General features: G+C 47.9%; 1 protein-coding gene across 2 annotated transcripts in view; it reads right to left on the bottom strand.

Annotated features, from left to right (window-relative positions):
• dgcr2 (DiGeorge syndrome critical region gene 2) overlaps positions 1-2,086 on the bottom strand; it is a 63,583-nt gene extending 61,497 nt beyond the window's left edge. The window contains exon 1 of one of the 2 annotated variants that reach the window (XM_078226752.1): positions 1,909-2,086. In XM_078226752.1, coding sequence (XP_078082878.1) covers positions 1,909-1,978 — 70 coding nt within the window. In that variant the 5' untranslated portion in view covers positions 1,979-2,086. The remainder of the gene's footprint in view (positions 1-1,908) is intronic. The other variant, XM_078226753.1, reaches the window with a different exon arrangement.
• Between the last annotated feature and the right edge of the window lie 11,005 nt (positions 2,087-13,091).

Raw genomic sequence — 13,091 nt, forward strand, 5'->3', positions numbered from 1 at the left:
ACTCAACCGATTTAACCAATTTCCCACAATTCTGAGCTCACCCCTTCCTCACCCTCCTGGAATAATAGGGTCCACCTTGTCCTCACTTTTCACCCCACCAGCCTCCACATACAAAGCATCATCCTCTGCCATTTCCACCAACTTCAGCACAATGTCACCATGAAACACATCTTCCCCTCACCCTCATTCAGCATTTTGCAGGGGTCGCTCCCTCCATGGCACCCTAGTCCACTTCATCACGCACAACAGCCCATCACCTTGCAATTGCAGAAACTGCAACACCTCAGTTTAAAGTTTATTTATTCGTGTCACAAGTTGACTTGCATTAACACGGCAAAGAAGTCACTGTGAAAATCCCCTAGTCACCACACTCTGGGGCCCGTTCGGGTACACCGAGGGAGAATTTAGCATGGTCAATGCACCCAAGCAACGCGTCTTTCAGACTGTGGGAGGAAACCGGAGCACCCAGAGGAAACCCACGCATACACTCTCCCTCAGTGTGCCCGAACAGGCGCTGGAGTGTGGTGACAAGGGGATGAGATAGGGAATCTGGTGAACTGGTGTGACGACAATAATCTCTCCTCGGTGTCAACAGAACGAAGGAGATTGTCATCGACTTCAGGAAGCGTAGTGGAGAACACACCCAAGTCTGCATTAACGGGGAGGAAGCAGAAATGGTCGAGAGCTTAAGGTTTTTAGGTGTCCAGATCACCAGCCTATCCTAGTCCCTCCGTGCCGACACTATAGTTAAGAAAGCCCAATGCCTCTACTTTCTCAGAAGATGAAGGAAATTTGACATGTCAGCTACAACTCTCGCCGACTTTTACAGATACAAGTAGACAGAATGCTTTCTATGGTGCATCACAGCTTGATCTGGCTCCTGCTCTACCCAAGACCACAGGAAACTACAAAAGGTCATGAATGTTGCCCAATCCATCATGCAAACCAGCCTCCCATCCATTGACTCTGTCTACACTTCCTGCTGCCTCGGCAAAGCAGCCAGCATAATTAAGGACACCACGCACCCTGGATATTCTCTCTTCCACCTTCTTCCGTCAGGAAAAAGATAGGAAAGTCTGCTGTCACCTACCAGCCGACTCAAGAATAGCTTCTTCCTTACTATCAGACTCTTGAATGGACCTACCTCACACTAAGTTGATCTTTCTCTACAGCCTAGCTATGACTGCAACACAACATTCTGGATTCTCTCATTTCCTTCTCTACAAACAGTATGCTTTGTCTGTATAGCACACAGGAGACAATACTTTTCACTGTATGTTAATACATGTGACAATAATAAATCAAATCAAAATTTTCACAGTACCTTCATCGTAGTGTGAATGTAAGACTACTTGTGACTAATAAACTTTACTTCACACAGACCAGAATTGAACCTGGGTCCCTGGCACCGAGTGCTAACCACTGTGCCACCCTGAGGGCCCATCATTTGAGATCATATGAAATTTAAGAAAAAACGCATAAAATTGAACAAAGAGGAGTGATAGGTCCTCTTCAAGGCACCATCTCCCACCCTCTCCCCAACCCTAGATACCCCACTCCCCCAAACAATCCATCTCTCTCCCACCCCTCCCCCAGACACCCTCAGCATCCCTCCCTGTCCCCCAGAACCCCCATCCCCCACTTGGCTCTCCCCACTCCTCCAGACACCCTCTCCCAGACGCCCGCCCCTTCCCAGAAACATCACCCATCCTCGGTCCCCCAGACCCTCCCACCCAGTCCTGTCTAAGTGTGTTCTTCCTCCCTTAAATTTATTCGCCCCCATTTCCATCGTCTCTACTCCCTCCCTCTCGTGTCTCCCCCACTCCCCATGTCTGTGTCTCTCTCTCGCTCTGTCCCTCTAGGCCTCAGTCTGGCCTGGGCCTGTTTCCCATTCGGGCCCGCACTCACCGGGCCGCTCGGGCTCCGCCACGGCTGCGATCAACACCAAGAGCAAAGGGATGTGGTCTTTGGGCCACATTTATCCTGTCGGCATCCTCCGGCCGCCAGCCGCCCCCGGCCCCGCGCTCAGGCTCCGGGAGACACACAAGATGGCGGCCGCGCGGCGGAGAGCATACTGGGAGTGGGCGGGGCCGACATACAGGGGCGGGATTTGCTGCGTCGGTGCGGGGTCTGTATCCGAGGGGCGGGGTTTGTTGCCTCATGGGCGGGGTTTGCTGCTTCGGGGCGGGGGTCTATTGCTCTATGAGGGAGTGGGGCGGGGAAGAGAAAGACATATGTCTGTGGGAAGGGTGTGATATATGTTTGTGTGTGGGAGGGCTGTGATATATGTCTGTGGGGTGGGCTGTGTGATATATGTCTGTGGAGGGGGGTAGCGTGATATATGTCTGTGGGTGGGTTATGTGATACATGTCTGGGGAGGTGTGTGATATATGTCTATGGGGAGGGGTTGTGTGATAAATGTCTCTGGGGGGTGTGTGATATATGTCTGTGGGGGGGGGGGGGGGGGTTGTGTGATATATGTCTGTTGGGGGGGGGATGTGGGGTGCATACAGCCCCTTTAAGAGTGCAGGTCAGCTGGCCCCTGGGGGATCAGCTCCTCCCAGCATGGAACCCGGTTAAGCACGCTAGGATTTGACTGTGGACAGTGACCACCTGTAATAAAGTTTTCCAGTCTCTCAGTTACAAGGCCGGCTTTGTGGTTCTTCTTCAATAAGTACATTCATAACAACTGGCGACGAGGCTGCTTGACGGCCATTCTGGCGAAAGGGGAGGGAATTGAGCATTGCTCTGGACTTCCTAGGACGGCACTAGAAAGGACCTGAAGTTTGGCAAATCCTGTGAAGAACAGTTGGGGGTGTCCAACGGCTGTTGTTGTGTGTGAACAATCTGTTTAGGGGGAAAGTAGTACTTGCTTGGGAGCCAGCCGAAAATGTCACAAGAAGTGGTCGCCGAGGGGACTCAGGGTTCAGGCAATGGCGGGCCTCGACTTGTATGGCGGGAAAAATTCCTGCCGATGGCAAAACAAAATGGCGGCCAGATTTGGTGCCATCGGCCCTTTTGTCAGAGAGCTGGATACCTTATAGAGTGCTTCAGTGCTTATCTGACAGCCAATAAGGTGGGCGATGACCTGGATGTACCAGTTTTCCTGAGTACCATAGGGAGCAAGACCATTGTTGTTTTAAGAAGGTTGTACCATCTAAAAAGACTTACCAAGTATTATGTGACGTGTTCAAAGATCACTTCACTCCCAAGCCATTGATGATTGCAGAGCGTTTCAGATTTTGCAAGCGACATCAAGTTGAAGGGGAGTCCACTGCTCAATTCATAGAATCTCTACAGTGCAGAATGAGGCCATTCAGCTCATTCAGCCTGCACCAACAACAATCCCACCCAAGCCCTATCCCCCTAACACCATGTTCATGGCAACTCTGAAGAGACTGGCAAAGCACCACACGTTCGGAAACGTATTCCAGGATACCTTACGGGACCGGTTGGTTTGTGGCCTCCAGTTTGAAACTATCCAATGGAGGTTATTAACTGAACAGAATTTAGAATTTAAGTCTGCTTTGGCAATCGCAACTTACATGGAACTTGCTGCCAAAGAAGCAGCGCAGTTGAGTGTCAGTGCCCAGGGTAGGGTAGCAGAGGCCCCGCAGAGTTTGGTGCCGCAAGTGGAATGCTAACAATGTGGCAGGACAGGCCACAAGGAGTCAAATTGCCGCACACAAGCAGCCCCATATTGCAAGTGCAAGCGGGTTGGTCACATTTTCTGAATTGCCAGGTGCAGCTCAGCCCAGAGAGGGAAACAAAAGGAAGTATTTAGAAGGACAAAGCAAAAAGGTCCACGTTGCCAGCCATGGAGAGGATAGGGAGTCAACCAGGTCTGTAGAAGGAGCAGTCCGGAGAAACAGGAGTTCAACATAGAACATAACAGCGCAGTACAGGTCCTTCGGCCCTCGGTGTTGCGCCGACCACTGAAACCAATCCAAAGCCCATCTAACCTACACTATTCCAATATCATCCATATGTTTATTCAATGACCATTTAAATACCCGTAATGTTGGCAAGTCCACTAATGTTGCAGGCAGAGCATTCCACGCCCTTACTACTCTCTGAGTGAAGAACCTACCTCTGACATCTGTCCTATATCTATCACCCCTCAATTTAAAGCCATGTCCCCTCGTGCTAACTATCACCATCCGAGGAAAAAGGCTCTCACTATCCACCCTATCTAATCCTCTGATCATCTTGTATGCCTCTATTGAGTCACCTCTTAACCTTCTCTCTAACGAAAACAACCTCAAGTTCCTCAGCCTTTCCTCATAAGACCTTCCCACCATACCAGGCAACATCCGAGTAAATCTCCTCTGCACCCTTTCCAATGCTTCCACATCTTTCCTATAATGCGGCGACCAGAACTGTACGCAATACTCCAAATGCGGCCGCACCAGAGTTTTGTATAGCTGCAACATGACCTCCTGGCTCCGTAACTCAATCCCTCTACCAATAAAAGTTAACACTCCGTACGCCTTCTTAACAACCCTATCAACCTGAGTGCCAACTTTCAGGGATCTATGCACATCGACACCGAGATCTCTCTGTTCATCCACACTACCAAGTAGTGTGACCCATGTTGATGTGTTGACCCGTGAGAAAAAATCTCAATTACAAGGAAGTGTTAGGTTTTTTAGGAAACATTAAGACAGACAAATCCCCAGAGCTGGAAGGCATCTATCCTAGACTCCTCAGGGAGGCAAGAGATGAAATTGCTGGGCCTCGAACAGAAATCTTTGTCTCTTTGCTGGACACAGAGGATTGGAGGACAGCAAATGTGGTCCCGTTATTTAAGAAGGGCAGCAAGGATAACCCGGATAATTAATGGCCGGTGAGCTTGACGTCCGTGGTAGGGAAATTGTTGGAGAAGATTCTTAGAGATAGGATATATGCGCATTTAGAACTGAATAATCTCATTAGCGATAGACAGCATGGTTTTGTACGAGGGAGGTCATGCCTCACAAACTTGGTTGAGTTTTTTGAGGAGGTGATAAAAACGATTGACGAGGGAAGGGCCGTGGATGTCATCTATATGGATTTTAGTAAAGTGTTTGACAAGGTCCCTCATGGCAGGCTGGGTGCAAAAGGTTAAATCTCACGGGATAAAAGGTGAGCTAGCTAGATGGGTGGAGAACTGGCTTACCATAGAAGACAGAGGGTAGCAGTGGAGGGGTCTTTTTCCGGTTGGACAAAGAACAAAGAACAGTACAGCACAGGAAACAGGCCCTTCGGCCCTCCAAGCCTGTGCCGCTCCTTGGTCCAACTAGACCAATCGTTTGTATCCCTCCATTCCCAGGCTGCTCATGTGACTATCCAGGTAAGTCTTAAACGATGTCAGCGTGCCTGCCTCCACCACCCTACTTGGCAGCGCATTCCAGGCCCCCACCACCCTCTGTGTAAAAAACGTCCCTCTGATATCTGAGTTATACTTCGCCCCTCTCACCTTGAGCCCGTGACCCCTCGTGATCGTCACCTCCGACCTGGGAAAAAGCTTCCCACTGTTCACCCTATCTATACCCTTCATAATCTTGTACACCTCTATCAGATCTCCCCTCATTCTCCGTCTTTCCAAGGAGAACAACCCCAGTCTACCCAATCTCTCCTCATAGCTAAGACCCTCCATACCAGGCAACATCCTGGTAAACCTTCTCTGCACTCTCTCCAATGCCTCCACGTCCTTCTGGTAGTGCGGCGACCAGAACTGGACGCAGTACTCCAAATGTGGCCTAACCAGCGTTCTATACAGCTGCATCATCAGACTCCAGCTTTTATACTCTATACCCCATCCTACAAAGGCAAGCATACCATATGCCTTCTTCACCACCTTCTCCACCTGTGTTGCCACCTTCAAGGATTTGTGGACTTGCACACCGAGGTACCTCTGTGTTTCTATACTCCTGATGACTCTACCATTTATTGTATAACTCCTCCCTACATTATTTCTTCCAAAATGCATCACTTCGCATTTATCCGGATTAAACTCCATCTGCCACCTCTCCGCCCAATTTTCCAATTGGAGACCCAATTGGAGGTCTGTGACTAGTGGAGTTCATGATGTGGAGATGCCGGCGTTGGACTGGGGCAAGCACAGTAAGAAGTCTCACAACACCAGGTTAAAGTGACTTTAACCTGGTGTTGTGAGGCTTCTTACTAGTGGAGTTCCCCAGGGCTCTGTACTGGGACCTCTGCTGTTTGTGATATATATAAATGATTTGGAGGAAGATGTAGCTGGTGTGATCAGTAAGTTTGCGGATGACACGAAGATTGCTGGAGTTGCGGATAGTGATGAACATTGTCAGAGAATACAGCAGGATATAGATAGGCTGGAACATTGGGCGGAGAAATGGCAGATGGAATTTAATCCAGATAAATGCAAAGTGATGCATTTCAGTAGATCTAATGTAAGGGGCAGCTATACAATAAATGGCAGAACCATCAGGAGTATAGACACACAGAGGGACCTGGGTGTACAAGTCCACCGATCCTCAAAGGTGACAGCACAGGTGGAGAGGGTGGTCAAGAAGGCATATGACATGCTTGCCTTTATTGGACGGGTCATAGAATATAAAAGTTGGCATATGATGTTGCGGCTGTATAGAATGTTGATTAGGCTACATTTGGAATACTGCGTCCAGTTCTGGTCGCCACACTACCAGAAGGACGTGGAGGCTTTGGAGAGAGTACAGAAAAGGTTCACCAGGATGTTGCCTGGTATGGAGGGTCTTAGCTATGAGGAGAGATTGGGTAAACTGGGGATATTCTCCCTGGAAAGACGGAGGATGACGGGCGACCTGATAGAGGTGTATAAAATTATGAAGGGTGAACAGTGGGAAGCTTTTTCCCAGGTTGGAAGTGACGAACACAAGGGGTCATAGGTTCAAGGTGAGGGGGGCAAGGTTCAACACAGATGTCAGGGGGACATATTTTACACAGAGGGTGGTGGGGGCCTGGAATGCACTCCCAAGCAAGATTGAGGCGGACACGCTGGGATCGTTTAAGACTTATCTAGATAGCCACATGAACAGACTGGGAATAGAGGAATACAAACGAATGGTCTAGTTGGGCACATGAGCGGCGCAGGCTTGGAGGGCCGAAGGGCCTGTTCCTGTGCTGTATTGTTCTTTGTTCTATCTCACCATTAGCCCAGTACTCTGCAATCCTGTTACTCCTTCCAAAGTGAATCACCTCACACTTTTCCGCATTAAACTCCATTTGCCACCTCTCAGCCCAGCTCTGCAGCTTATCTGTGTCCCTCTGTAACCTGCAACAACGTTCCGCACTGTCCACAACTCCACCGACTTTAGTGTCATCTGCAAATTTACTAACCCATCCTTCTATGCCCTCATCCAGGTCATTTATAAAAATGACAAACAGCAGTGGCCCCAAAACAGATCCTTGCGGTACACCACTAGTGACTGAACTCCAGGATGAACATTTCCCATCAACCACCACCCTCTGTCTTCTTACAGCTAGCCAATTCCTGATCCAAACCGCTAAACCATCCTCAATCCCATGCGTCCGTATTTTCTGCAATAGCTTACCGTGGGGAACCTTATCAAACGCTTTACCGCAATCTATATACACCACATCAACTGCTTTACCCTTATCTACCTCTTTGGTCACCTTCTCAAAGAACTCAATAAGGTTTGTGAGGCACGACCTACCCATCACAAAACCGTGTTGACTATCCCTAATCAAATGATTCCTTTCTAGATGATTATAAATCCCATCTCTTATAATCCTTTCCAAAACTTTGCCCACAACAGAAGTAAGGCTCACTGGGTTGTCTTTACTCCCCTTCTTGAACAAGGGGACAAAATTTGCTATCCTCCAGTCTTCTGGCACTATTCCTGTACATGATGTGGATGATTTACATGATTTACATGATTTTATTCATGTAAATTGAGTCTGTGTCTTTATAAACTCTGTTTGTGAACAGAATTCCCACTCACCTGAAGAAGGGGCTTAGAGCTTCGAAAGCTTGTGTGGCTTTTGCTACCAAATAAACCTGTTGGACTTTAACCTGGTGTTGTTAAACTTCTTACTATTCCTGTAGACAATGACGACATAAAGATCAAAGCCAAAGGCTCTACAATCTCCTCCCTAGCCTCCCAGAGAATCCTAGGATAAATCACATCCGGCCCAGGGGATTTATCTATTTTCACACTTTCCAGAATTGCTAACACCTCCTCCTTATTAACCTCAATCCCATCTAGTCCAATAGCCTGTATCTCAGTATTCTCCTCGACAACATTGTCTTTTTCCTGCGTGAATACTGACGAAAAATATTCATTTAGCGCCTCTCCTATCTCTTCAGACTCCACGCACAACTTCTCACTACTGTCCTTGACTGGCCCTAATCTTACCCTAGTCATTCTTTTATTCCTGACATACCGATAGAAAGCTTTCAGGTTTTCCTTGGTCCTACCTGCCAAAGACTTCTCATGTCCCCTCCTGGCTCTTCTGAACTCTTTCTTTAGGTCCTTCCTGGCTAACTTGTAACTCTCAAGCGCCCTAACTGAGCCTTCACGTCTCATCTTTACATAAGTCTCCTTCTTCCTCTTCACAAGAGCTTCAACTTCTTCAGTAAACCACGGTTCCCTCGCTCGACCACTTCTTCCCTGCCTGACAGGTACATACTTATCAAGGACATGCAGTAGCCGTTCCTTGAACAAGCTCCACATTTCAATTGTGCCCATCCCCTGCAGTTTCCTTCCCCAACCTATGCATCCGAAATCTCGCCTAATCGCATCATAATTTCCTTTCCCCCAGCTATAACTCCTGCCCTTCGGTATATTTCCATCGCGAAAGTAAATGTAACCGAATTGTGGTCACTATCACCAAAGTGCTCACCTACCTCCAAATCTAACACCTGGTCTGGTTCATTACCCAGTACCAAATCCAATGTGGCCTCGCCTCTTGTTGGCCTATCTACATACTGTGTCAGGAAACCCTCCTGCACACATTGGACAAAAATTGACCCATCTAAAGTACTCGAACTATAGCTTTTCCAGTCAATATTTGTAAAGTTCAAGTCCCCCATAACAACTACCATGTTACTTTCGCTCCTATCCAGAATCATCTTTGCAATCCTTTCCTCTACATCTCTGGAACTTTTCGGAGGCCTATAGAAAACTCCCAACAGGGTGACCTCTCCTTTCCTGTTTCTAACCTCAGCCCATACTACCTCAGTAGACGAGTCCTCATCAAATGCCCTTTCTGCCACCGTAATACTGTTCTTGACTAACAATGCCACACCTCCACCTCTTTTACCACCTTCCCAGCTCTTACTGAAACATCTAAACCCCGGAACCTGCAACAACCATTCCTGTCCCTGCTCTATCCATGTCTCCGAGATGACCACAACATCGAAGTCCCAGGTACCAACCCATGCTGCAAGTTCACCCACCTTATTCCGGATGCTCCTGGCGTTGAAGTATACACACTTCAAACCACCTTCCTGCCTGCCAATCCACTCCTGCGACCTTGAAACCTTATCCATGACCTCACTACTCTCAACCTCCTGTACACCGGAGTTACAATTCAGGTACCCACCCCCCCTGCTGAATTAGTTTAAAACCTCCCGAAGAGCATTAGCAAATTTCCCCCCCAGGATATTGGTACCCCTCTGGTTCAGGTGTAGACCATCCCGTTTGTAGAGGTCCCACCGACCCCAGAATGAACCCCAATTGTCCAGGTATCTGAATCCCTCCCTCCTGCACCATCCCTGTAGCCACATGTTCAACTGTTCTCTCTCCCTATTCCTCTCCTCACTATCACGTGGGAGATAGTGAGATAACAACTCTGTTTGTTCTAGCCCGAAGCTTCCACCCTAACTCCCTGAGTTTCTGCCTTACATCCCCATCCCTTTTTCTACCTATGTCTTGGCTGCCTATGTGAACCATGACTTGGGGCTGGTCCCCCTCCCTCTTAAGGATCCCGAAAACACGATCTGAGACATCACGGACCCTGGCACCTGGGAGGCAACACACCAGCCGTGAGTCTCTCTCGTTCCCACAGAATCTCCTAACTGTCCCCCTAACTATGGAGTCCCCAATAACTAAATGCTCTACTCCTCTCCCCCCTTCCCTTCTGAGCAACAAGGACAGACTCTGTGCCAGAGACCTGTACCCCATGGCTTGCCCCTGTTAAGTCCCCCCCCCCAACAGTATTCAAAACGGAATACTTGTTATACAGAGGAACAGGGGATCCAGGGGATCGCTGCTCTGACTGCTTCTTACCCCTTCAGGCTGAAGATTCTGTTGGTACAAGGCGAAGCTGACCATTTCTGTGCTCTTCCTCAACTGGAAGGGAAAACTATGAAAATGGAAGTTGATACAGGGTTGGCAGTGTCCCTGATACCTGAATCAATATCCAGGGAGAAGTTAAAAGCCCTGCCATTAAAGCCTGCCAAGTTCACATTGTGAACATTTACAGAGCAAGCGTATAATCCTCAAGGATTATCTACTGGTGAAGGCACAATTGAGGGACCAATGTGCAGAATTGCCACTTTCTGTGGTGAAAGGCGACTACCTGGTTTTCTTTCTGGTTGTATCACAGCTTGATATGCTCTGCCCAAGACTGCAAGAAACTACAAAAGGTCATGAACGTAGCCCATCACGCAAACCAGCCTCCCATCCATTAACTCTGGTCTACGTTTCCCGCTGCCTCGGCAAAGCAGCCAGCATAATTAAGGACCCCACACACCCTGGAATTTCTCTCTTCCACCTTCTTCTGTGGAGAAAAAGATCTGAAAGCCTGAGGTCACGTCCCAACCGACTCAAGAACAGTTTCTTCTCTGCTGCCATCGGATTTTTGAAAGGACCTACCTTGAATTAAGTTGATCTTTCTCTACACCCAAACTATGACTGTAACACTACATTCTGCACTCTCTCGTTTCCTTCTCTATGAACGGCATGCTTTGTCTATATGGCGTGCATGAAACAATACTTTTCACTGTATGCTAATACATGTGACAATAATAAATCAAATGCCCTGCATTATTCAGAAGCTCCTGGTTACAGAAGTTGAAATTCAACTGGGGCATGGTTATTAGGCTGGTGGACTCGAATACAACGTTACAAGACATTTTGGAAAAATTCAAAGATGTCTTTCAAGGAACCCTAGGAGAGATGGAGGGTGTCAAGGTTAAATTACAGCTGAAGCTGGATGCTCTTCTAAAGCACATCCAGTATCGTACACCATTAGACCTAAAGTGGAGGCTGAATTGGAACAGTTGGTGGATCTGGCACATTGGAATCCGTGACCACCAGTGAACAGGCCACCCCAATAGTTCCATAAGATAAAGGTGCATGGTGTTACGGGTAAAGTATTAGCATGGATAGAGGATTGGTTCATTAACAGAAATCAAAGAGTGAGGATAAATGGGTGTTTTTCTGGTTGGCGATCAGTGGCTAATGGATCCTCAGGGATCAGTGTTAAGATGGCAATTGTTTAAAATTCACAGAGATGAGTTGGAATTGGGGACCAAGTGTAGTGTGTTCAAGTTCACAGATCACACCAAGGGCGTCACGGTGGCACAGTGGCACTGTTTCCTCACAGTGCCAGGGACCCAGGTTGAATTCAGGCCTCAGGTCACTGTGTAGAGTGTACATGTTCTCCCTGTGTCTGTGTGGATTTCCTCCGGGTGCTCCGGTTTCCTCCCAGTCAAAAGATGTTAGGTTGATTAGCCATGCTAAATTGGCCCTGGTGTCAGGGGGATTAGCAGGGTAACTTAGTGGAGTTACGGGAATAGGGCCTAGGTCGGATTGTGGTCGGAGCAGAATCGATGGGCCGATGCTTTCTGTTAATGAACCAATCCTCTATCCATGCTAATACTTTACCCGTAACACCGTGCACCTTTATCTCATGGAACTATTGGGGTGGCCTGTTCACTGGTGGTCATTGATTCCAACGTGCCAGATCCACCAACTGTTTCATAGAACCATAGAACCATAGAAAATTACAGCTCAGAAACAGGCCTTTTGGCCCTTCTTGTCTGTGCCGAACCATTTTATGCCTAGTCCCACTGACCTGCACTTGGACCATATCCCTCCACACCCCTCTCATCCATGAACCCGTCCAAGTTTTTCTTAAATGTTAAAAGTGACCCCGCATTTACCACTTTATCCGGCAGCTCATTCCACACTCCCACCACTCTCTGCGTGAAGAAGCCCCCCCTAATATTCCCTTTAAACTTTTCTCCTTTCACCCTTAACCCATGCCCTCTGGTTTTTTTCTCCCCTAGCCTCAGCGGAAAAAGCCTGCTCGCATTCACTCTATCTATACCCATCAAAATCTTATACACCTCTATCAAATCGCCCCTCAATCTTCTACGCTCCAGGGAATAAAGTCCCAACCTATTCAATCTCTCTCTGTAACTCAGCTTCTCAAGCCCCGGCAACATCCTTGTGAACCTTCTCTGCACTCTTTCAATCTTATTTACATCCTTCCTGTAACTCGGTGACCAAAACTGTACACAATACTCCAAATTCGGCCTCACCAATGCCTTATACAACCTTACCATAACACTCCAACTTTTATGCTCGATACTCCGATTTATAAAGGCCAATGTACCAAAGGCACTCTTTACGACCCTATCCACCTGTGACGTCACTTTTAGGGAACTCTGTACCTGTATTCCCAGATCCCTCTGTTCAACTGCACTCTTCAGAGTCCTACCATTTACCCTGTACGTTCTTCTTTGGTTTGTCCTTCCAAAGTGCAATATCTCACACTTGTCTGCGTTAAATTCCATTTGCCATTTTTCAGCCCATTTTTCTAGTTGGTCCAAATCCCTCTGCAAGCTTTGAAAACCTTCCTCACTGTCCACTACACCTCCAATCTTTGTATCATCAGCAAACTTGCTGATCCAATTGACCACATTATCATCCAGATCATTGATATAGATGACAAACAACAATGGACCCAACACCGATCCCTGTGGCACACCACTAGTCACAGGCCTCCACTCAGAGAAGCAATCCTCCACAACCACTCTCTGGCTTCTTCCATTGAGCCAGTGTCTTATCCAATTTACTACCTCCCCATGTATACCCAGCGACTGAACCTTCCTA

The sequence above is a fragment of the Mustelus asterias genome, chromosome 13 (assembly GCF_964213995.1).
Source record: "Mustelus asterias chromosome 13, sMusAst1.hap1.1, whole genome shotgun sequence".
NCBI classification, from domain to species: Eukaryota; Metazoa; Chordata; class Chondrichthyes; order Carcharhiniformes; family Triakidae; genus Mustelus; species Mustelus asterias.